Here is a 26,596-nt window from a genome sequence, read left to right as displayed (position 1 = left end):
TTCAGATCAAATCAAAAAGATTTCAATAGATAAGTATATACGCTTTTTTCAAAGATTCTTCAAACTAATTTTGCAAACATCCTGATTTTGGTTACTAAATTGCCAACCATTCACTGGTTCTTGTATGTCAGTGTCCACAGGTCATATGATAAATATTGGGAGTCTGGGTTCCAAATAAACACACTTGGATTTTAAAAAGTGTTTAATGGATGTACCTTATTAAAATGGTGTTTTGAACACTGAGATATATGATTTTAGTCTGCTCACATACATTTAGTCTGCTAGTACATACATAAAACAGTGGTCAAAGCAGCAATTACATCAACTCACTAGGAAAGAGTACAAAGTACACTCAAGTAGCACTTTGGTTACGTTGTAAAACAATGTACACAGGAGCACTTCAGTAGAAATTAATTTGGGAAACATTAAACTGCTAAATTTTGAGCTGGAATCCAACAGCAGATAAGTAATTCTTGGAGGTGGAAGAACCGCAGGGTTTCACAGCCCAGAACACTCCACGGACCGTCAGTGGACCATTTCAACGGTCTAACAACCAGCGGGAGCTGCCAGAGTCTGTGGGTCTCCTTCCATATGCCAAAAGCAACAGGCAGGTAGGTCGTCAGAATTCGGCATGCAAAGACATGACATTTTATTTCTGCTTAAGTCATCCAGATGACTAATAAATCCAGAATCTAATAACTACAATAAATGTAATCCAACCAAAATCTTATGTCCCTTTCCACAGATAAGAGTATGTGAACAACTGAAGTGCTAAATACAAATCCATGTTTGTATTTAACTGTTTGATACTAAACTTTAACCATCCCTTCCCCTTACCCCTCCTTGAAGCATTTTCTTACTATCATATTACCATGAAATTAAATCCTATATGTTGGCAAATTGAACACCAATAAAAAATAAATTTATTTTAAAAAAAATTAAATCCTTGTCCATTCTTAGAAAGGAAACTAGGGTAGCCCGGGTGGCTCAGCAGTTTAGTGCCAGCTTCAGCCCAGGGCCTGATCCTGGAGTCCCAGAATCAAGTCCCACATCGGGCTCCCTGCATGGAGCCTGCTTCTCCCTCTGCCTGTGTCTCTGCTTCTCTCTCTCTCTGTGTCTCTCAGGAATAAATAAGAAAAATCTTAAAAAAAAAAAAGAAAGAAAAGAAAAGAAGGAAAGGAAAGGAAAGGAAGGAAAGGAAACTAAATGTCTTGATATTGAGGAGTTAGCACAGGCCAAATCATTCTCTGCCAGGATTCTTTTAAAAAAAAAAAAATCAAATTCCACTTTGAAAAAATAACTTCTATTAAAAAAAAAAGAAAAAAGAAAAAATAATTTCTAGTTAGATTATGTGCTAATAATTCTTCCAGGCATGTAATTTCCTTTTACTTTTGGAACTTGAGAGAAGTTCACATCATAGAGTACAGAGATTCAAAACTGTTCCCTTCAAAACAAACTAATTTTTTTTCATAAGACTTTGAAGCACTTAAACACAAAAATTTATAACATACACAGTTAATAGAGAGCAGGACTGCATTTAGTTTTGAATGTATTAGTTACTTAAGAACCTGTACTTGTGAAAAATCATGATTTTAAGAATATGTTGCCAAATGAATGTTGGCAAACAGTTTGGCGACACGTTTGATAAAGATGATTTATATACTATATATAAATGAAAAGCAATGTAAATTATAATGGATTTAAGTTTAATTACATTAATATAATCTGTACTATACCTACACCCACATGGTAATAGCCACATGGCAAATTCACAGTTATAACTAGAAAATGGTATTTAGAACAGTCTTTTTTTCACTACTATCTGCATAATTCCTTGTAACAGACCTAGAAGCCTAATACATGTAGGCTTATCATCTTTTGTGGATTAGGGTAACCTACAAATTATACTTCAATACTGTTGTTTAAAAAGTAAACACCAGTATGTTTTTATGCTTTAGTTAAAATTGACTGATTTCGAGTTTTAAAAGATTTTCAGGTGAAGCAGAGCAAAATCCTCCCCAAACCAAGGCCTATCCAATCCTACAAATTCTTTGTTAAACCTGGCATCAGTGCATCAGTGACTTCTGAGCTTGACAACATTACTTCCACCCTTAATTTTGAAAATTAAAGAGAGGAATAGTCATGTGAAGAATTCAAATCAAAAATGAAACCTCCATTTTCAGAATGTCATTTTGTGCTTTAGAGTTTTCATTTTCTTATGAGTTTGGAAATTCTCCATATTCTCTATACTCCATATGGAGGTTCTAGGGACCTAATTCGGAAAGAGCAAGAAAGTTTTCCAGCTTTCTTAGCCTACCTTTGGTTCCTCACTTCCCAGACAATGAACAGGAGACTATTTTCTTTCCTGTAATATTTTTTTACTTTAGCTTCCTTGAAAAAAGGAAAAAAAAAGAAATATTTCTTTGTCACCTTTTTTATCAAAGGAAAATTCTGATTAATATGTGTAGGAAAACTCAAGATTTATTTTCTTCCATTACCAAAAAGGGGTGAGAAGGTGTGAATATTTTGGGCCGTCTTCCTTGTAACAAACCTTAAATAAAACATAAAGACAGAAAACAAGCCAACCATGAGAACTGAGAGTGGGAGCTATACACTCTGCCAACCTTCTCATCTTCTTGGTTTCTTGTTTTGTTTGTTTCTATAACAAAACTCCATGCTATTCTTAACACTCAGTATTTTTCTCACATCCTATTATTTGCAAATTACCATATAGCAATGTAGCTTCAACACGCTAGTCTGCTTCTGTGTTTTCCACATCAATTACCCACCATAAAGTATCTCCTACAGCCATTTTAATTCTATTTCCTCACTTGCCAATAACCATTGGTTCTCTGCTATAAAACTGCCCTCCATTTGTCAAGAGTCCTTGGGGATAAACATATTAATAATTTAAAGCTAACTGGTGGAGGAGCTATGCAGGATTGTTCCCTTTAATTCTCTATTACTCCAGAATTTACAGATGTACATATACCCACACAAACAACAAATTTACATTGTCTGCCAAAATAAACTGCAGATATAATTCCAAACACGCATGTAGAGATTCACATTTTAACAGCAAACTTACATGCAGATATAAAGAATAGTTTTACATTCCTAAATTACATTAGCAAGCTGAAATATAGAATGCTTTGATATTTTAGATTTATTCTTTGTTATGAATCATAGAAATAAGCAAAAAGGAGACATGAACCTCACACTATGTCTGTAGCATTATCAGTCAATGTGCTATTATTGTTACTGACACATTTTCCAACTTGCTTACTCCATACAAAAAGTGACATAAACGTACTATATACAGAACACAAAACAGAGATGACAAATGGAAACTATACAAAATACTTGATACCGTCGTATTTAAGTTTGTAGAGCTTTGACCAAAAGACTCACCCTGTACAGATTTTTCTGATATAAAGGAGTAGTTATATATCTGTATAGCACTCTTAGCCACAGGAGAAGAGGAATGAAGGGGGTCGGGGGGAATGGAGCCCAAGTGCCACAGCTGAAATACTAAAGTGCACTATTGTAAATATGCATACAATTTTGCGGTGTCATAGTGTCTGAATTAACGTCTTTTGCTTTGTGAAATTTACCAATAAGTGGTCTAGAGTACAAAATATAGTCACACAGGACTCAGTTTTCACACTTACTCCTTGGTAGAACCATTAAAAATAAACACCGGCAGCTAACATATTGCAGAGCCATCACAATACCTACTAGTATTAAATAGCTTGAAGGCAAAAATCTGTTCAAATGAATAAAGAACAAAAATGATCAGAAGAAACTCGTAGCTGCCTAAGAGTTTTCATGATTAGAAATTTAACACTCAGCAAGTGTGTCAAAACCACTTTTCATTTGCTCACTCAACTCTGAGATTCACAATAGCTGAATTACACATTTATACTGAGTATGTACAGTTGAACATAAATATGGCAGATACTTATGAAAAACTACTATGTAAATAGTTACTACATTTACACTGACTTGTGTACTGATCTAGTGAACCACAGAATAACCCAGGCACAGCTGACTTGTTTGATCTAGTAAGTTGCTTGACATACTCAGTGAAAAACACTTCCACAGAAACTCAAAGTCATAGCCAGCAATCAGGCCCATCGTCCACTGGAGGCAAAGCTTCTGCTGAATGAGAAGTTGATTTCAGAGTTCTTATATTTTCCCCAGGCACCAAAAGGCACTACTACTGCAGTACTGTTATCTTCACTACCATACTGTATAGCCTGCAAGGTATGACAGGAAGGAAAAGAAAAATATGGAAAATCAGAGTCTGTACAGAGAAAAACTACCATTCTTCTGGAAGGTTATAATCTCGTTCAAAATACAGTTACTAACCCACTTACTTTGCAGTGGTTCATGACTCACTCAACACGTATCAAGGTTCATACAGTTTATTAGATCGCACATAGAATAACAGATGACCACCCCACCCCCACCCCCAAACAATCGTATTAACTATATTCCACTGTAGCAATTTGGGCAACAGAAATACTGGTGGACTAAGATAAAAGATATGCAGCTCTTGAAGAAGAAAATAAAGCATTTAGCATAGAGACTAAAGACAAGGTAAAAAGTAATAACCTAAGGAAATGAATGTGTATAAGATAAAATGACAAAGTTCATTATGCTCCCTACAAAATGGAGAAGTGGCATAAACTAAATTTCCTACAGTAGGAAAATTATAAATCACTTCTAGGAACTAATTCAAAGGGACGCCTGGATGGCTCAGGGGTTGAGCGCCTGCCTTCAGCCCAGGACGTGATCCTGGAGTCCCAGGATCCGGTCCCGCATTGGGCTCCCTGCATGGAGCCTGCTTTGCCCTCTGCCTGTGTCTCTGCCTCTCTCTCTGTGTCTCCCATGAATAAATAAATAAAATCTTTAAAAAAAAAAAAAAAAAAAAGGAACTAATTCAAATAGCAAATGACATAGTCAGCATTGTAAGATGTGCCTGTGATTATATTCAACAGCAAATGTATTTCAAAAAAATTAACAGCTTGAGGCCAAAACTGTGAGGGAAAAGTTAGATAAAAATATCTGATATAAAAAGCATCAAAATATAAAAAAGTTTTATGGGATGCCTGTGGTTGCTCAGTGGTTGAGCATCTACCTTTGGCTCAGATCGTGATCCCAGGGTCCTGGCATCAGGTCCCATGGGGAGCCTGCTTCTCCCTCTGCCTATGTCTCTGCTTCTTTCTCTATGTCTCTCATGAATAAATAAATTTTAAAAATCTTTAAAACATATATTAAAAAGTTTTAGAAACAAATTGAAAGACCAAAAAAAATATTTTTTTTTGCAAAATCTAAGTACTAATATATCTAACATATAGGAAGTTAAAACAACCATGAGAAAGACAAATATGCCTATAAAATAATGGAAAAAAGCTATAAACAGACAAGAAACACAAATGCTAACAAATGGTTAGTTTCACCAACAAAGAAAAAGGATGCAAGTTTATAACACTAAAATTTGATTTTCCTACCTATCAAACTGGCAAAAAACCATATGCATTTGGAGAAACAAAAATTTATAAACATACTAGAGAAAAGTTTAAATTGGAATAGCATTTCTGGAGGGCAATTGGGCAAGCTTATTAAAAGTTTTAGAATATAGTGTATCCTTTTACCTAGCAATTTTCTAGGAATTTTACCTAAGAAAATAATATATGAAGGGAATAGATATGCATGAATAGATACAAGAATGTTTATACAGTATTCCCTCCTCTATAATATGGGAAAGTGAACATAAACTAAATTTGCTATTAGGGAAACTAGTAAATGGATTATGGTATACAATTATAGCAGAATAGCACACAGTCATTAAAATATCACTGCTCATGTGAATGAGAACACACTTATCTCAGAGGTGAAATTAGGAAAGAAGTGATCATCCATGGGATTGGGCCCATTTCTGTAATCTCATGAACACACATAGTAATCAAAAGAATAATTCATCCTTGCTCATCTATTTTCAAGCAAATAATGCTTTTTAGGTAAGGTCTTATGTCTTAATTACAAATATTAACCCTTAAAATTTTGGGCTAGGGGTGGCTCAGTCAGTTAAGTGTCTGCCTTCAGCTCAGGTCATGATCCCTGGGTCCTAGGATCCAGCACCACATTGGGCTCCCTATTCAGCGGGAAGCTTGTTTCTCCCTCTCCCTCTGCCTGCTGCTCCCCTGCTTGTGCTCTCTTTCTCTCTCTCAAACAGGTAAAATCTTAAAAAAAAAAAAAAAAAAAAAATTTGGGCTAAATTTGCCTTCTCAGTTGCAAATGTAAAAATTGAGAAATGTAAAAATAGCTGTTAAAGCATGATTCTAATGATCAGTGATGACTATAACCTCAAAGATCTATCTATCCATATAGAATATTAAATAGCACATGGAAACTTGACATTTTCTTTAGTGGGTATTAGCTCTGATTGACGTACTAATACATAACCTATCCATACATCTTTCTAAATGTGTTTGTTTTTTTCACACATCCATTTTTAAAAACCAAACATTGACTATGCTAGAGTATCCCTGTACTGGATATTTACTTGGAACAGTCTAGTTTAATGGTCCAGTGGTTGAATCCAGGAGCTTGGCTGTCTGGGTTTGAAGCCCAGTTCTGCAACTTAATGGTTTTGTGATCCCTTTTTAAAAAAAAGATTTTCATTTATTTATTTCTTCATGAGAGATACAGAGAAAGAGGCAGAGACATAGGCAGAAGGAGAAGCAGGCTCCCTGTGGGTAGCCCAATGTGGGACTCGATCCCAGGACTCTGTCCAGGATCAGGCCATGAGCCCAAGGCAGACACTCAACCACTGAGCCACCCAGGAGTCCCTGGTTTTGTGATCTTGAATAAGATCCTTAACTTCTCAGCCTCTGTACCTTGGTTTTCCTCATCTGTGGAAAGAGATAATACTAGCTCTAACCTCAGAAGATTACTGTGGTGATTATATGAGTTAAAATGTGAATAGAAGAGTGTCTGACATATAGTATGTGATATTCCTATTAACTATTACTATAATTTACTATTGCTATTACTATGATTTCAAGGTGTGTACAAATCCAAAAAAGAAACATAGCACATTCCCTGGCACACTAATTTTACTTTAACAACTTGGGAGATTTATTAAAAAAAATTTTTTTTTGAATTGTAAAACTTCTTAAAATTGGAAATATTATGTAGTCAAGTGTAAAATTCATTGTAATACTGAAGCCAAAACACAGATTTCAAAGAAATCTCAAGCCTATAGCAGCCCCTCAAGGCTGTACCAAGACCTGAACCTGGGTTCTCCCCCCACCCCTTACCCTGCCCCCACACCACCCCAATTTGGGACTTTTCTAGCAGAAGCTCTTCTAGGTCACCTGTTCAATCACTGCATGGGCTGCTTCGTTGGGATCATGGCACTGGTTGACGAAATTACAAATCTCTTGACTATTCACCATGAAGTTAATTCCATCTGTGGTGAGGACCAGGAAGCTGTCATCGGCATGATGTAGCTGTAATCAGAACCAAATACCTAGACTCAGCCTTTGAATAATCTTCAAAAGTCAAAGATTTTATCTATTTGCTGAGAGTTTCTATGTTTCAAAGCTTATGAGTGAAAATGGAAGGCCTAGATTTGGGGCAAAATTAGCAACATGTGGCATCAACCACCATGGACAAACCTAACATTTACTTAGTAACACCACAAAAGAAAAAGCTAGACAGCCAAATGATGAGAGGTAGCATGTTGCAATGGTTGAGAGCATAGTCACTGGACTCAGGCCTCCTGGGTTTGAAATCTGCCTCTACTTTTTGGTGAGGCAAACATAGGTTAAGTTCACCTATGCTCTAGATTTGTTTTCTCTGTAAAATGGAGTAGTTTTAGTTATTTTAAACAGAGCCTGGCACATAGTAAACCCTCTGTAAGTATTTGTTAGACAAAATGAACATAAGTGGGGTAGGTGTAAGATAAGAAATCATTCAATTGGGCAGCCTGGGTGGCTCAGCAGTTTAGCGCCGCCTTCAGCCCTGGCCTGATCCTGGAGACCCAGGATCGAGTCCCACATCGGGCTCCCTGCATGGAGCCTGCTTCTCCCTCTGCCTGTGTCTCTGCCTCTCTCTCTCTCTCTCTGTATCTCTCATGAATAAATAAATAAAATCTTTAAAATAAATAAATAAATCATTCAATTAACAATCACCTGCTGCCATTGTTGGGAGCCTAGAACTTGCAGAGAGGGAAGTGTCAGCTCACAACTGAGTGTATGTTGAGGGAAGTGTAGTGTAATTGGGGCACTGAGTAGTAAAACGCAAAAGATGTCCGAGAAATGGAGGCGGGCAATTATTTAGCCTGGCATAAAAGGGAAGTGAAGGTCAGGTTCCAAGTGGTAGTGATACTGGATGATCAGGTGCAGCTGAGGAAGGGCCGTAGAGCCATTCTAACAGGTGAATTCCAGAGTAGCATAAAGCAAAAACCAAGCACTTCATCATACAGTAGGCCAGTTTCTTATCTGAAGAATTCATCTATCCTTCCACAAACTACTCATATTTTTTTTAAATATTTTATTTATTTATTCATGAGAGACACGGGGGGGGGGGTGGCAGAGAGACACAGGCAGAGGGAGAAGCAGGCTCCATGCAGGGAGCCCGACGTGGGACTCGATCCCGGGTCTCCAGGATCACACCCTAGGCTGCAGACGGCGCTAAACCGCTGCGCCACCAGGGCTGCCCAACTACTCATATTTTTATTTATTTTTTTTATTTTTATTTTTATTTTTTTTATTTATTTATGATAGTAACAGAGGGGGGGGGGGGCAGAGACACAGGCAGAAGGAGAAGCAGGCTCCATGCACCGGGAGCCCGATGTGGGATTCGGTCCCGGGTCTCCAGGATCGCGCCCTGGGCCAAAGGCAGGGGCCAAACCGCTGCGCCACCCAGAGATCCCTCCAACTACTCATGTTGGCTTCAATTAAGTCTTCTAAGAAAGCCTATAGCTAGAAACAATCCTGCATTCATTCCTTGCTAGTGTATCAAATGTCGTAGGTTGTTACCTTAATCCTCTTTGTTTCTGGTTCTGCTATCACACCACTGGTTTTAAGATCCAAATCTCCAAGACTCCTTGTCATTGCAAGTCTGCCATTCACATGAGGCTGTCCCAAACTATTCCAAGCTACAAAACCACCACATTTCTTGATCCTGGTCCAAAAAAGAAAGGAAATGAAGGCACGATTAAACTTAAGATGAATCAGTTTAAAATCCAAGGTTTTAGGGTGCCTGCATGGCTCAGTCAGTTAAGCACCTGCCTTCCGCTCAGGTCATGCTCCCGGGGTCCTGGGATCTGGCCCTGCATTGGACTCCCTGCTCAGCGGAAGGTCTGCTTCTCCTCCCTCTGCTCCTACCCCCTGCTCATACTCTCTGACTCTCTCTCAAATTAATAAATGAAATCTTTAAAAAAAATAAAATCTTAAGATAAATGGAAAATAAAATGTAAGGTTTCATTTCTATCTTGAACTATATAAACAGCATCCTCATAGAATGATCAGTGGAGGTGGTACCTTTCTTTTTCATCTTTTCTTTCTGGAGTATGGTCAATGGTCAGCTTCGTGGGTTTTCCTTTTCTACACAAAATAGCCCGGCTATCCCCAACACTGGCTACAACCAGTTCAATACCATCTCTCACCAGGGCTACTGTTGCAGTAGTCCCAGAGGTCAGAAGGGTTGCTGCAAACATTATGAAAAAGAGTATAAGTCAGTGACAGTCAAATGATTGGATATGGAATTTTTATTACAAAACAAAACACAGGCATGTTAAACTAATGCTGAAATGTATCATTCTAATTTAATTAGATCTATGCAAATAAAATGCAAATGAACTATGTAAGTAAAAGCATGCAGAGAAGGAAGTATTTAATTCAGTAACAAGGCTCCATGCAAATAGAAAAAGTCGCTAACCTAATTTGGTAAAAAATGCATCACAGTCTCCAAATGGCCTCTATTCATATAAACTAAAGCTGACTTGAACTTATAATTATGACACCTTTGTGTGTACATTGGGTGTCAGTATTAAAAGTATTACATTTTAATTAGATTGGCTAAAATGGCAGAATGACTCTTACGTCTACTGAGCTCATTCAGGCAAGCTGACTTTCCTGAAATCTCTATGTACTTAGAAGGCTTTCTCTTCCATTTCTTACTCCTATCTTGTCAAAGTATTATCAGTTAATAAGCTAAGCAAGAATGACAAGGGCATATCCTTTGCTCTTCAAGCACTGTATTTTATATTCTTTCCTTCTACAATTGTTTTAATTTTACAAATGTTCACTAAAAAAAAATCCTAAAATGGCTAAAGGTTCACATTCTTTTCTATTTATCTTTGTCCTCCCCAGACATGAAACAAAGTTACAACCATCATTATATTAGGAAAATACAGGGGGTGAAGAATAATATTCATTTTAGTTTCCCAAACGCTTGATATATTCACATTTAATTTTCTCTGACCAATAACAAAATTAAATGTCACTTGGCTGGAGGTCGCCACTGTTTCCTTCATCCAATCCAAACTGCATTTTTTCATCTTTCTTTGATTTCTTCAAACCGCATCTGTTCTAAGTTCTTTATCACTTGCTAAAAATTTTGAAGGTGCATCGAGCCTTGCCAAAAGTGAGAATACTGTGAAATTAAGGGCTACAAGGTAAAGCAAATTGGAAGAAACTGAAAAGATAACTTATTTAAAGCAGGTATTGTCTTCAAAAATATGGTTAATTCTTTAAAGCATCGAAATAAAATGTTAAGGTGATCATCCAAAGATGATTTCTTTTTAAAAGGTAGATTTAGGAAAAATGAAATGCTATTGATTTGACTGATTGAGGCTCAATCTTTCCAATTTTTTGTTTTGTTTTGTTTTTGCAAAAAGACACTTTAAAAAATTTCATCAATAGTGCATTTGGAAGGATATAGATATATAGATATAAAACTATATTTTTCCAATTGGTATATTAAAATGCCTGCTTTAATCAGAAAAGTGAAATGGAAAAAACATTAATAAACCCTAATTAATCTTTTATATCCATGCTGAATCTAATTTATCAAGAAAGAGCATTTATAGTTGCACTATCTTCCCATTGATCTTTTGATTTTGGAACTGTTGTGCAAGGTAGGATCTCAGCGATGCTAAAACATATAACCTATTTGTCATTGTGTAACGTAATACATGTTTTAGCATAAGTATCAGTGATGTTCATATTACAAAAGTTAACTTTCGAGTTTCCCAAAATGTTATATAACATTCACAGTTTGACCACTGTGATCTTTTCCAATGATGGGGAAGCACCAAACAAAAGAGCACAGGCATTCACTCAGATGCTACCTGTCCAGGGAACTTAGTATTACTCTCCTTTGCTTATTAAATGGTCAGCAGCTGCTTTTTAAAAAGTGGTTTTTAACTAGCTAGAGCAAAACAGTTAAAATTTCGTAAATGAAAACTTCCAAATTTCGCTGCTTAGGATTCTATTGTAATTCATGGCTCTGCCATCCAGGAATGTAAAAGAGCTTGAGTTTTTACCAATCCAATTTCACAGTTCCAAAATCCCAGGATTTATGGGAAAGTTTTCAAAACTAACTGTTGGTTCTGGCTTGCTAAGCATCTAAGAAATAAATATTAAAAAAGCATTTATTTCATTTAGCATTTAACATGGAAGTAAAAATTCTCACTTTTTACCCTAACAACAAAAACTATAAAACTAAGACATCTTTCAATAAGGTCTTAACACTCACTGGACATTTCCTACTGCAAGTCATCTCAACTAATGGGACAAAGAGGCTGTGGGAACCTTCCAGTAGTCCAGGCTAGGAACCGCTGGACTCCTTCACCTGGGACAAAATTAAGCAGATCTCTCTTTCCACTGAAGCCCAGCATATAGTGTCCACGGGCTCCAGGTCTAGAGCTGCTGACCGGGCACAGTTCTCTGCCACAAATAACACGCACAGAGGCAAATAGGAAATTCACCCAGGAATTGTGCTCAAACATTACAAACCTGCAACACAGGGGAGGGCAAAGAAAGAGCTGCAAAATAAGGGGAAGGGTTTTTATTTTGATGAAAATTTCACTGGCAAATTACATCATATTCCAGGAGGTGCCAAATCAATGAATTCAAGACTCAGTTTGCCCAAGTTGATGGTATTTTGTAGTTGAATCTAGTTTTTCATCACAGAGTAAAACTTCTTAGTTTCACAGTGTCCCACCATAGGAAAAACTATATACAAATGCAGGCATACAAAACACATACACGGTGTAACATACACATCTATACACTCATACTCTCTCTCTCCCTCACACACACACACACCACTCACACACACTTTAACAGTTAGTCCTGAGAAGTAAATCAGTACCTTTATGGAGCTGAATAAAGGGCGCTGTCAATTTGTTTGGTACCAATATCAGAACTATCTCAATAACTAATGGGAAAATACATGGGTACAGCAGTGAATAATCTGTATCTGACAAATAGTCCATAGTTAGAGAAGGATGCACACTACAGTATACCACCAAATTACTGGGATTCAAATATAGATCAAGAAGGAATCAAAGCACCTCCTATACCAGATACAAGAAGTAGCATATTTGTTAATGATGCTGAAGGCATTTTTTTTTTTAGTAGACTGATTAATTTAAATTAATTGTTTAAATTTAGGCTAGTAAGGCTCTTGAGCTCTAGTGCCTGTTGATGAGTTTACGGAATTCATCAAACGGGTATTTCTGCAGCTCTCTTTTCCCCGGTGTTGCAGGTCAACATATCAAAAGAAAAATGATCAAGTTTTTGAATGGCAACATAAGAGTAAAAGCTATACTTTGCAAACCATAACCCCCCTGGGTAATTATTGTTTACTGCATAAACAATAATACATATAAATCAATACAGTTTCAATATTTATTCAGTGTGGGTGTTCTAGACATGTACGACTCATGAACACCAAATCCAAGTAATGAGCTGAAGCAGTAACAGCACAATAAGTATCTCTTCTATATTGTCCCTATTGCCTTTTGCTTTTGGCTGCTGCCAGTATAAGAAGGGTACTAGAAAACACTGCTTTTCTGACACTGGTTATTCTGTAGAGATCAGGTAATGTGAAGAGCATGGAAGTTTCCAACAGGACTCACGATGCTGCCACCAACATCTCACGCTCTGAACGTCAGAGCAAGTCTTCTCTTTTTGGTCCATTTGTCTCTTGGGGAGTTTTGCTGCTTTCAAGGCTTAAGCAATCTAGAAACACTTGGAAGAGTTTATAGGATGTAAAGGATATAATCTCAGTTTTCTACCACCCCGTTTGCTTTAAGTGACAATTTGTTGATAAACAGCAGAGTAATGGGACATCATTGGAATTTACTGGCTGATTTCATTAATTGTAAAAATACATGTGACTGGCGTAAATTGAATACAAAAATGCCTAAAGATGATGATGAAATTATCTTCATAAATAAGGGTAATTTCAAAATGTGTCGACAAATCAATAAAAATAGCCAGCAATTTCATAAGGGCAAGATTCTTGCTGTTTTTGGCAAGTGGCATTCTGATTTTAGTCTCCTCAAACCCCCTCATTTTAAACTGAAATAGTAACTATTTTAAATGCTAATGGGATAATTTGAAACACTTTATGCAGATGTGACAGCTTTGGACCAAACTCTTGAAGAAAATGTTTTATGTTCACTTTATTTTATTCACTTTTTCTCAAGAAAGCTAATATAGTATAATTGAGGGGTACTCCTCCCATTTATACCCCAAATTCTATTATTACTGACTTATTCCTGTGGCTTAACTAATCTCTCTTTAGGCTTCCCCTACTTAAAATTCAAATCCATGCAGCAGTGATAACTCATTAAAACATATACATTAATAATTTGGTTAAATCAGGGGTGCCTGGGTGGCTCAGTAGTTGAGTGTCTGCCTTAGGCTCAAGTAGAGATCCTGGGGTCCTAGGAACAAGCCCTGTGGAGATTCCTCTCTGAGTGGGGCAGCTGCTTCTCCCTCTCCCTCTGTCCCTGCCCCTGCTCATGCTTGCTCTCTTGCTCACTCTCTCTCTCTCTCAAATAAATAAGTAAAATCTTCTCTTAAAAATTTGGTTAAATCAGCTCTTGGATAATCAAAGAATAAATTGTAATAACTTTGGTGAGAAAGAACAGGCATGGAGATCAGGTCAGTCCAAATAATGATTGAGTACCTTCCAGATTCTATACTGGGTGCCGAGCACTGGAGATTCAAAATGAATAAGCCATGGTCCCTACTTTTAAACTGCTCATTGGAATGGCTCAAGGAGGGAAAATGGGACTAATGCTGATAGAAAAGTTAAAAAAAAAAAAAAAAAACCTAGAAGAGGGCAAACTGTATTATTTCACAATTTTATTTAACTAGCACTGGGTCCTATCTATATCAATCTCAAAAAGAATATTATCCACTCTTATAATACTGATACAGCTTCAGTTCTTACTAAAAACCAAAAGAAAAAAGTTTTTAATTTAAATAACTTTGAAATCTGAAACAGTATTTGTTTTAATTCACAAATTGAAAAATTAAAACAACTTACAGCATCTATCTTCAGTGACTTTAATATATTTGATAAAATAGGCCCCAAATATCAAAACGCAATTTTTAGCAATGGTAAAAGCCTTGGCAACTTACTAAGAATAAATTTTAAAGTTGTTCTCAAAATTCTTATTTAAAGACACACACATAGACCAAGTGATCTATAAGAATACACACAAAACAAGATTTAAGAACAATGTCATAGTAGAACCTTTCTTTTAGTAGCACACTAGGTTTCATTCTGTTGTGCTCTAATTATACTTGCAAACAATTGGCCATTGAATGAAAACTAAATTTGAGGCTATCTTATGAAAATTCTGAGATCATTAACTCAAAGCGTATGGCAGATGCACTAAGTTAAATGGAGTTTAAATTTATTATTAAAAATTACATTTTAGGCATTTTAGGATTACTTTCTTTGTACAGCCACGAGTAAGGCACCTTCAGAAAGTTTCTCTTAAGGTAGGGAAGTTAAACAAATTTTTTCACAAAGTTCAAAATTCCCTTTACTATTCTTTAATAAATTCTTTTTTTTTAAAATAAATTCTTTATTTATTCTTTAATAAAGTTCCCTTTAATTTATTCTTTAATAAAATGAAAGAGGTCCTCTCATATTTAATGCTGAATCTCAGTTTTAAGCAACTTCGTCGATGAGATTCTTTACCAAAGGGCTGACTGCACCCATGAAGGGTTAATATTTTGATCATTGGCCCCCACATTCCCATGGTAAACTCGGGTTTTCTTATGACAGGTAGAGCTGCTGTTAGGCTCTACCTGTTTACAGAACAGCTGGTGCACACCACCTGCACTACAGCCAATAAACATCTTGGTGTGAGTGAGATACAGCCAACTTGGTTATGAATGAAAAAAGAGCATGCCAATATTCAGAGTCATAAAATTAAAACCATAAGAAAGTGTTTGACTGTTCTCTTCTACCTCCTATGTTTTACCATTAGGAACAAGAGTTCAATCTTATACCTACAATTTACCTTCTCTCAACCTCTATTTTCAAAGGTGAGGAGCCAGCTGGAAGGAAAAAAGTCCAAAGGAATGAAGAAGAGAAAATGGGTCGAATGATCTACAAATAAGAAAACAAATCCCTGAACAAAAAAGTGGACTCTGATGCTTTTCCAAGAACTATGGTAACAGTGAGGTTCTCAAAAAAGGGGCAGGAAAAATCTTATAAGATGGCAAACAGAGCCACCTTGTCATCTTCTAGAACCCTCATCATGAACATGCCCGTGAGAGAAGCCACTGTGGGTGCCAGGGAAATCTCAGCCCCTCACTCTGTAACTGGCCTTATCAGTAAAATGAGGCTTTCCATTCTTATGCTCTCCAATAGAAAATTGTGAAATGTTCGTTTCTTTGGTGCTTTGACTTCCTTTAAATAAAAAGAGGAACCAAACACAGATTAATATTGCGTTACTCACTTCCTCATCAGTTACGGCGTCTGTAGCATGGCCACTGCAGAAGTTTTACATGGTCACTGCAGAAGTTTTCAAGATTACCTTTATGAGCAAAAGATTTGGGGGCCAACTAACTAGAAAACACTAGTTTTTTATGTTTCTATGAAAAACACTATGTTTTTCAGAATGTTTTTGATAAATTTAGTCAAAATCAGAAACATTTTACTTTTAAAATTTAAGGACATACAGTACACAAATTGTAAAAATTCAGCTGGCATGCCCTTGTGTTTAACAACTAAAAACAAAACTATCACTAGTTACCACAAAGCTGCAAGATCAAGTAATGTTTAGGAGTGGGAGAAAACATATCTTCTTTTAATTAAACAAAGTAGTGCATATTAGCCATTGTCTTTTCTTACTTAGGACCAGTTAGCAATTTTCTTCTTGTCTGGACAATTATTACGTAGCTAAATGAGATGACCCTATAGTGTATTTTGGTACTTGTTCATCAGATTCATCTAAAAAACCAAAAACAGTAAACCCTCCCATAGTATGGATCTCCTATTCACATAAAGAGCAAATTTAACATTTTTTCATCCTTTTAAAATTTAAATTCAATATCAAAACCATTTTAGAGCTTTAATTGTTGAAAAATTCTCCAATATACTTCATTTAAAAATGAGGTACTAACATTACTTCGGATTCCAAACAGCATTTAAAGTTATTCAAAATCACTTTCAACATAAGCATCCTCACATATAAACTTACATTCCCACCCCTAAGGGGCTTAAATTGTTTCCTTTAACTAGACATGCCCCAGGACCCAAAGGAATGTGATTGTTTTACTTACCATCAGCAGACAGGTGGGCATGCCTCGCAAAGGCTTTATCTATTTCTAGAAAAGCCAAGGACAACACAGTTTCCAAGTTCTTCTCTTTAGGAAGCAAATCCCTTTGTGGAGAGGAAGAGAGTCCCAAACAATCATCTTATTAAGGTTTCTCTTCATCTAGGTCCCTCTGGCTAGCTTTTATTCCATACAGTAGACCTCCATAGTTTGCCTTCCAGATGCTTAAAATCCACAGATTAACAAATCAAATTAAGGAAATAGCTAGGCATGGAGATAAGCCTTTAAGAACAATAAAATAGGGGCAGCCCCAGTGGCTCAGTGGTTTAGCGCCGACTTCAGCTCAGGGCGTGATCCTGGAGACCTGGGATCGAGTCCCACGTGGAGCTCCCTGCATGGAGCCTGCTTCTCCCTCTGCCTGTGTCTCTGCCTCTCTCTCTCTCTGTCTGTCTCTCATGAATAAATAAATAAAATCTTTAAAAAAAAAAAAAAACAAAAAAAGAACAATAAAATAAAAGTCCAAGTCTCCATGCTCAAAGATTAATACTTTCTATCCACAACGCTGAGAGGTCAAAAGTTCCCTCAAATAAAAATACACCACTGAGTTCAAAAATATGAATAAATTTTAAAAATATATGAATAAATCGACTTATGACAGCACGAATAACAATTTCACGGCATAATTAACTATACACACGAAGACAAGAAATAGTCCTATGCTCTCCCCCTCTTTTAATTCAAGTCGTATGATCCCCAAAATACATTACTAATCACTGCAGTAAATGAACTTTTTAAAGAGCTCCAAAATACCCTCATTAAGTGCATTTTCTCCATATGAATGTCAATCAACTAAAGCTAGTCATACCCCTTGAAAGAAGAATCACCATTTATTGAAGTACTATTTGCCATGCACTGGTAGGAGTAAATGCTTCTCAGAGTACATGCGCTCATGTACTTTATGTTACTTTGCTTGAAGTGATCACAAATCAAAGTGCAGTTGATTCTGGTCAATGCTGTCACCCGGGGAGTTGTTTAAAACATACATTGTGGAAAGGTAATAATCATCAGTAACAAATGGCATTCTTGGGGCACCTGAGGTCACGGTCCCAGGGTCCTGGGATGGAGGCCCGCATCAGGCTCCCTGCTCGGCGGCGAGCCTTCTTCTCCCTCTGTCCCTCCCCCTGCCCATGCTCTCTCTCTCTCTCTCAAATAAATAAATAAAATGTCTAAAAAAAAAAAAATAATGAAGTCACACACGAAGCGTAAGGTAAGCCGCAAGGTCAAGAGTGAAAGCCGTCGTACGTACATGATGCAGGTCTCCATGTGGGTGTGGCAGAAATCCGCAGCTGCGGGCCCGCCGTGCCCGTCGAACACGGCGAAGTACAGGACCTCGTCTGTTAGCTGGGCGCTGTCGAACCGGTCTTCGTTCTCCTTTCGTTTGCCAATATGCGAGGCGCAGCCTACGTTTTCCAGGCTGATTTTGGGGATCGGCTTGCCGTACTTAATGCTGGGCGGCAGCAGAATGGGCTCGTCGATGCGGTTATCCCAGATCCCGAAATTATCCCAGGTGGCGGGACGCCCACTACCATCCGGGTCAAACCGCGAACACCGAGGCTCTGAAGTGGAGCCGTGGCAGGTGGGTGTCAGCCGCCTGTCGTCCTGCAGGAGGCGGGAGCTTAGCAGCACTCTCCTCCTCACGTGGCTCCCACCACTTCTAACCAAAGTAATTAAGGCAGCTGTTGACATAACTCAACTCCAAAGAGTTCAGGGATGAGGGAAAGGTCTCTAGAACAATGATGGAATGTCTTCAGGAAAAATGATGCAGCTGAGTAGAGAGAGACAGAGAGACTCCATCAGTAATTGCACATACAATTCTTGATATATCATTAGATATTACCAAAACATAAGGCCATAAAGAATGTGGCACCCAACAGCCCACTTCCAGGAACAGTGCATCAAAACCAAATTGATTTACCTACCCCTTTCACAGTATTTAAAATCTATAAAAATGTGGCAATATGTGTATGTCATATAGAACAAGTGTTTCTCAAACTTTAACCTACAGTCACCTGGGGAACTTGTTAAACGCAAATTCTGATTCAGTTTGTCTAGGGTGGAACTGAGATTCTGTATTTCAGGCCAGCTCCCTGGTGACAGCAAACTGCTAACTCAGCAGGCCTACACTTTCCATAGCAAGAACACAGAATATGGGTGTAACTACATAGTCTTCCCTTCATCAACTCCATTGGTGTGAAGAAAAGGTAGGGGCAAATGTTAACAGTAACGAAGTCTCTTAGGGGGAAAGAAATAAGAAAAGTACCTGGCTTTGTTTGTTTTTAAAGATTTTATTTATGTATTATTTATTTGAGAGAGCATGAGAAAGAGACAGAGAGATCTCACAAGCAGGAGGAAAGGGTAGAGAGAAAGAAGCAGACTCCTCACTGTGTGGACAGCCCACGTAGGACTCAAACCCAGGACTCTGGGATCATAACCCAAGTGGAAGGTAGAGGTTTAACTAACTAAGCCACCTAGGAGCCCTGAAAGTAATTGGTTAATAGAATAGTTATGACAGTTCCATATTCAGAGTGCCCAAGTTTTAGCAAAGACACAATCTAAATTCTGTTTCAAGATTTGTCAACTTACTAAACTTCATATACTTCATTACTATGGTTAATGTAGAATGGTTCATGCAAACACCGTCATAGGCACATGGATGAGCCACTTCTGATGTGTGTGATCACTGGTACTGGTGGCACCACCTTTGTGACTTATGAGCAACTGATCTGTGCATTTACGTTAAGAGATACTGGTCTGCAATCCACCAGCCCAGCAGCCTAGCCCCTGTGTTGGCTGTGGACTACTACAGCAGCAGCTAGCACCTGAGACCAGACTTCCTTGAAATTATTATTCTGCACCTCCATTTTTGGACTCTGCCCCAAAGCTGAATCCTCCCCTGGGTGTTGTCAGGAGGAACTTCTACACCCCTGCAGGAAGGGCTGTGTTTCTGGCAGTTTTCCATACAAATAAGGTTCAAGGCAAAAATTCAACTCCACGGTGCTTTGTTCTGTTACTTTATGTATTAAAAACCAAATGGAAAAGATAGCATCATGTCAAGATTTGATCATGCTGGTGGAGGGTATACAGGCATTATATTACTCTCAATTGTATGTTTGAATTATTTCACAATAAAAAGTGGACTTGAAAATATATATCTTAGCATAAGGCATACACACACACACACACACACAAGCCCAGCTTGAGTGAATGCACAGGTAAATGCATTGCAGATTTCAAATAATCATTTTCAAGTAAATTTTTGGAAATCAGTCTAGCTTTGTGTAGGAACAGTAAATAAAACAGTAGATATTAGCATTATATTACTTTAAAAGATTGAAACTCACTTCTTCTATGACAATATTAGGGGTAGAGGAGACATACTATCTCCGGTTATCGAGTATCAAAGAGAAGTAACACATTAATTTACAAAAAAAAAAAAAAGGGTGTTTAATCCTTTGCTTCTGATTGAAGATTATATATTTATTCAGCAGCAATAATATGTTAAAGGTAAGGACTTGTGAAGAAGTTTCAAACTACAATACCATCTACACTAGAGAACTAAGTACTGATCTTTCTTTCTTTCTTTCTTTTCTTTTTTTTTTTTTAAAGATTTCTTTATTTATTCATGAGAAACACGGGGAAAGAGAGAGAGAGGCAAAGACACAGCCAGAGGGAGGAGCAGGCTCCCTTCAAGGAGCCGGATCCCAGATTCCAGGAACACACGCCTTGGGCTGAAGGCAGACGAACCACCCAGGCATCCTCTAAGTACTGATTATTGATGGAGATAATTCACAAAGCAGCTTTATACCTTACAGTAAACAAATAAAACTTTTAAGGCGCATTTGTTCGAAACCACTCATATTTGAAGAGTGCACCAGAAATCAGTGAAGTTCTACTCCTTTTTCTTTTAAATTGAGATATAACTGACAATACAACATTATATTAGTTTCAGGTACACATATAAGGAGTCTATTTTTGTATAAACAAAGTACTATTCTTTTGGCTTCAATCTGAAATCATGTGTTCTATATTCTATATTCGGCCTTGGGCCACTTTTTTAGTCGTTCACCTCTTTAAACAGCATTCTAGAATTAGAAGCAAATAAATAACAAGTAAATTTTTTTGCAATTCTTCTAGGGTACTCTTGTCTACTCTCTCTTTCAAAAATAAAACAATAAGACAGAGTCGCACTTTTAGCAGGAAACAAATATCCACTGGAAACGTTATTAAGAATGAAACGGGGGGGGGGGGGATCCCTGGGTGGCGCAGCGGTTTGGCGCCCGCCTTTGGCCCAGGGCGCGATCCTGGAGACCCTGGATCGTATCCCACGTCGGGCTCCCGGTGCATGGAGCCTGCTTCTCCCTCTGCCTATGTCTCTGCCTCTCTCTCTCTCTCTCTCTCTCTATCATAAATAAATTAAAAAAAAAAAAAAAGAATGAAACAGGGGATCCCTGGGTGGCTTAGCGGTTTTGCACCTGCCTTCCACCCAGGGCGTGATCCTGGAGTCCCGGAACCGAGTCGAGTCCCACATCGGGCTCCGTGCATGGAGCCTGTTTCTCCCTCTGCCTGTGTCTCTGCCTCTCTGCCTCTCTGTGTGTGTGTGTGTGTGTGTCTCTCATGAATAAATAAATAAAATCTTAAAAAAAAAATGAATGAAATGAAATGGGGTGCCAGGGTGGCACAGTCAGGTGAGCTTTGGACTCTTGGTTTTGGCTCAGGTCATGATCTCATGGGTTGGGGCAGGGGGTCAAGCTTCGCATTTCGCTCTGTGCAGAGTCTATGGGAAGAGTCTCTCCCTCTGCTCTCCCCCATCAAAATAAGTACATAAATCTTTTTTTTAAAAAAAAGAATGAAATAAAATGTAAATTGGGCAGTTTCTTTAAAAGCCTGCATGCTCTAAAATCAATCATCAACCTGGCCTCCTTCCTCATTTATTATCTGCACAATAATCTCAGAAAGTAAGCGGAATAGTCATAGGAAAACATTTATTTTAGGGAATGCTTTTGGCATAGATGAAATGTGACCCAGATATATAGTCAGTTTACAAAGCTAGATCAGCACCACTTACACAAGCAGGTGATTTTGTGTATTTCCAATGCAATATAACCAAATCATATTTATCTCCATATTCCCCAGGGTGACAATTCAAAGAGGACCTGTGTTCCCAAGCTAAAACAACAACTTTGAATTAAATCTGCACATCAAGAAAAGTTTCCTCCAGAGATTCAAGCTAGGAATCCGCCAATCAGCTGTCCCTGGTTCTCCAAATGCCCACAGAAAGGACTACACACTGACTAGCAGATAGGAGAATATACTTTATGATGTGTGTGTGTGGGGGGGAACCCAAGCCTGTGTGGGGGTGAAAAAAACACATTAAGTGTTCTTCATAACAAAAGGAGTGGAGAACAAACTGACAAACACCTAAGAGGTATTTTATTATTTGTCAGTTCAGCAATTATAAATTGGCATGTGCTTAAATCATTCTGCAAACCAAAAAAAGTTATTCAGGAATCCTTTATGTCAATCTCTCGGTCACAAATCAAGGCTACCTTATTTTTATAAACCATTTTAACTTTTATATTCAAACTTTGAAAGTAAAAGTCATCCAAAAGAGTCAAGGGGCAGAAGTTATCCTGCTTGAAAGCCATTTGAAGACACAGAAATGTCAGGGCTAGAGTTAAATCAACAAAGAACATAAGACTGCATTACCCACACATCATATTCTACTAGCAAAAATAAAATGTAAAAAACTATGCTAAGCAAGAAAATAAAGACTTGGCAGGAATCCTAGTGACAGAACAGGCTATTTATATCAACAACCTAAACTATAATGATAGTCATATACCAAAAGGGAACAAAGAGGGAGGAGGGACAATCTTCCTTCTAGACCAAACTTTACCAAATTCCTTTTTATCTCCCAATCAAAACAAAAATGTGGGCAGCCCGGGTGGCTCAGTGGATTAGCACTGCCTCTGGCCCAGGGCATGATCCTGGAGTCCCGGGATCAGTCCCACATTGGGGTCCCAGCATGAAGCCTGCTTCTCCCTCTGCCTGTGTCTCTGCCTGTGTCTCTGCCTCTCTCTCTCTCTCTCTCTCTCTCTCTCTCCTCTCATGATTAAATAAATACAACCTTTAAAAAAAATAAAAAACAGAAAAACAAAAATGTATGACCCACAAATTTACTTTTATCACATGATTTTTTTAAATGTGTGAATAAGCACACACACATGTACACAACAGAAATCCTATATATTCTACGTGCTGTCAATAAATAAATGCCTGAAAATATTTTCTTTTTTCATCATTTTCACATTGATTTGTGTGACCAGGCCTTCTCCATCTTCTTCCTTAACGCTTTATCGGTTTAATCTGATACTTTAAAATCCTGACACAGAACTCTTGACAAGTGAAAAATTTGGCACCTGCTTCACCAATTCTGACTAGCAGGAAGGATTCTCAGCAGAGGGTTAAATTCGAAATAAGCTCTGAGGGATCCCTGGGTGGCGCAGCGGTTTGGCGCCTGCCTTTGGCCCAGGGCACGATCCTGGAGACCCGGGATCGAATCCCACATCGGGCTCCCGGTGCGTGGAGCCTGCTTCTCCCTCTGCCTGTGTCTCTGCCTCTCTCTCTCTTTCTCTCTCTCTCTCTCACACTGTATGACTATCATAAGTAAATGAAAAATTTAAAAAAAAAAGAAATAAGCTCTGAGACCACGAGAGTAGGCAGAGAGATTCTGCATGAGGGCACTGCTGAAAACCCACATCCTGAGAGTAGGAAATCTCAGGTAAAATTGATCAGGAAGGGAAAAACACGCATTTGGTTTGTAGTAAACTTCTGAAGTACATATTTGATTTAAAAATAGAAAGCATTGGGCGGCCTGGGTGGCTCAGTAACGCTGCCTTCAGCCCAGGGCCTGATCCTGGAGACCCAGGATCGGGTCCCACATCAGGCTCCCTGCATGGACCCTGCTTCTCCTTCTGCCTGTGTCTCTGCCTCTCTCTCTCTCTCTCCTCTCTGTGTATTCTCATGAATAAATAAATAAAATCTTTAAAAATAAAAAGCCTCATACACAGCTACAAGATTGCTATGCCAATTTTACATTTTCATATCACTCCCATTTTATAACCCCTCAATGGTTTAAATATCTCAGAGCTGTCCAGATTTATTTTTGGATAAGAGAGTCACTCACTGTCTCTGGCAGAAGGATGCACTTGGGATTTGAGTTAAACTGTTGACTTCTGAAAGGAGGTCAAAAGGGCAATTTATTGTTGTTAATTATAAGCACATGCCAAAATTATTCAGGCACTCTACAGTTCCGTACTAGAGAAAGCTGCTTAGATTTATCCCCCCAGCAAAGATATTTAAGAAAGTATTCATATTTGCCCATTATAAAGCAGCACTCCGGTATCTTTACATCAGTAACTTCTGCAAAGGAAATATGAGGTAATTTTAATATTCACAAAGCAAATATTTCTTTATCAACTTTTTATTTTTTTTATTTTTTATTTTTAAAGATTTTATCTATCTATTCATGAGACACACACACAGAGAGAGAGAGAGAGGCACAGAGACATAGGCAGAGGAAGCCTGCTATGCAGGCTCCATGCAGGGCGCCGGATGTGGGACTCCATCCCGAGGACTCCAGGATCACGCTCTAAACCGCTGAGCCACCCAGGGATCCCCTTTATCAACTTTTTAAAAGACAACACGCATCCCAATTAAATTCAAATGGTTTGGAAACTCCCAAAAGCATTTCAGGAAATGTGGACTCCAATGTCTTATCTCTGCTGGGAGGAAGGGAAACAAACTGTAATAGGTCTACAGGAGGGAAAGAAAAACAATAAAAACCCTAAATGATTCCCCTTGGGTTTGATGTGAACATGTTTAGATGTGTGAAAAGAGGAAAGAAAGTCAGAGCAGAAGTATTCATTGTTCTAATTCCATAGATATCTTTTAAAACATCTTTGTTAATGTGGATACGACTCACAGACCACATTCCAAACCTGTACCTTTACACTTCACTTAAGGGATTTTCCTTGACATTCTATACTACATCAACAGCATATCTTCCCTCTTCTTTCCTCTTTAAGATTCCAGTCAAGGGGGATCCCTGGGTGGCGCAGCGGTTTGGCGCCTGCCTTTGGCCCAGGGTGCGATCCTGGAGACCCGGGATCGAGTCCCACGTCGGGCTCCCGGTGCATGGAGCCTGCTTCTCCCTCTGCCTGTGTCTCTGCCTCTCCCTCTCTCTCTCTCACTGTGTGCCTATCATAAATAAATAAAAATTAAAAAAAAAAAAAAAAGATTCCAGTCAAGGGAGGTGCTTGTGTTGGTCATCAATAAAAAGTGACTACAGTTGCAAGAAAAAAAAAATCATTAGCAAGATCTCACTACTCAAAAAATGATAACTATTACCCGGTGGTTCATTTGTTCTCTTCCTCTAATACCATGACATCACTACTCTTTTTCAAGACCATTATAATCCGTCTCACTTGTCACTCGTTCTGAAACCGACGACAATCTCATTCCTTCCCCCGCACTGGTGAAGGATGGGTGCAAAGGGCTTGGGAGGCCTTGCTGCGCATTTTCAGTCTGAAGCTCAGAAACGCCAGTGGAGCTTTAGGGACTCCAAATTCCCGGGCTATTTCCACCCGGAGCCTAGTCTTTGTCGCCTCCTGGGAAGTCTCTAATCTACATAAAGCGACCGTTTAAAAAAACATCAGCAGCCACAAGGCCTCTCCGGGCAATGCAAAACGCACATCCTCGGATCGACACGAACCAGGGCTCTCTGCATCCTGCTCTATTCTGGTCCCCTGAAACGCTCACCCTTGCTTGGACAGTTCGGGATCCTGGACTGCCTGGCTCGCAGGCTGTGACAGAGGAGTAGCCAGTGTGATACACGGCAGGAAGCACACCCTCCCGCCCGCGCAGCCTGCAGATGGCTGGGCTCCCTCCAGCACCTTCCGCCGCCCAGTCTCCGCCTCCCAACCACCCTCTCCCCGCACAGATCTCGGGTGTCGCCACGTCTCCGTCACCCCCTTCGCATCTGCGGCGGCGACGCGACGCTGGCCCCTGCAGCATCCTCGAGTCCGGGGTGCGCGCAGGGCAATCCCGAGCCTCGCTCCCGGGAACCGCGAACGAGCAGCCCCCGCCCTTTCCACCATCCCATCCAAGGTCCCTCCTTCCTTCCAACCCCGACTTACTTCACTCGCTTGGGTGGCGCCTCCAGCCTGCAGTCAAGTTCAAGGCCGAGCGAGGGGGGTCCCGCTGGGAAACGCCCGCGGCCCCAGCGCAGCCGGGGTGGGCCCTGGCGGAACACGCTGCTCTTGACCTTTGTCCAAAGGAAGAAAGCGGCGCTCGGAGAGCCCAGACCCTGACTGTGGGGCGGGGGGGTCTGAACCTACATTTATTTCCCCTCCCCTCCCTGACGACCGCTCCGTTTACTCTCGATTCCGCAGACCCGGGGCGCAGGGGTGCGACCCTGCCTAGAAATAATATCATAAACGGTTAGAAGTAAATGCCGTGCGCTCTCTAGGCTCTTACCTCGCGATGGTTACGTCCCTGGAGATTTCCTAATTGGTTACCGGAGGTCGGGGAAGGGGCTTTCCTGCTGGGTAAATCAGATTGCCTTCCCCGACGTTTCTGGAGCAAGCACCTAGAGCAGCCACTGGCTCCTCTGCTGGAAAATCTCGAGAATTTTTCGCCCGCAG

General features: G+C 39.2%; 1 protein-coding gene across 1 annotated transcript; it reads right to left on the bottom strand.

The window, feature by feature from the left end:
• Positions 1 to 1,181: 1,181 nt before the first annotated feature.
• On the bottom strand, positions 1,182 to 26,596 carry PPM1K (protein phosphatase, Mg2+/Mn2+ dependent 1K). Its single transcript, XM_055313106.1, has 7 exons — positions 26,430 to 26,596; positions 18,139 to 18,657; positions 16,839 to 16,939; positions 9,558 to 9,723; positions 9,054 to 9,198; positions 7,386 to 7,520; positions 1,182 to 4,259 (listed from the first exon to the last, which is right to left on the bottom strand). Exons 2-7 carry the CDS (start codon positions 18,576 to 18,578, stop codon positions 4,128 to 4,130), a joined length of 1,119 nt encoding a protein of 372 aa, XP_055169081.1. The 5' UTR covers positions 18,579 to 18,657; positions 26,430 to 26,596; the 3' UTR covers positions 1,182 to 4,127.

This window comes from Nyctereutes procyonoides, unplaced genomic scaffold (genome assembly GCF_905146905.1).
Source record: "Nyctereutes procyonoides isolate TBG_1078 unplaced genomic scaffold, NYPRO_anot_genome, whole genome shotgun sequence".
Classification (NCBI taxonomy): domain Eukaryota; kingdom Metazoa; phylum Chordata; class Mammalia; order Carnivora; family Canidae; genus Nyctereutes; species Nyctereutes procyonoides.
This window is presented reverse-complemented; position numbering and strand designations above follow the sequence as displayed.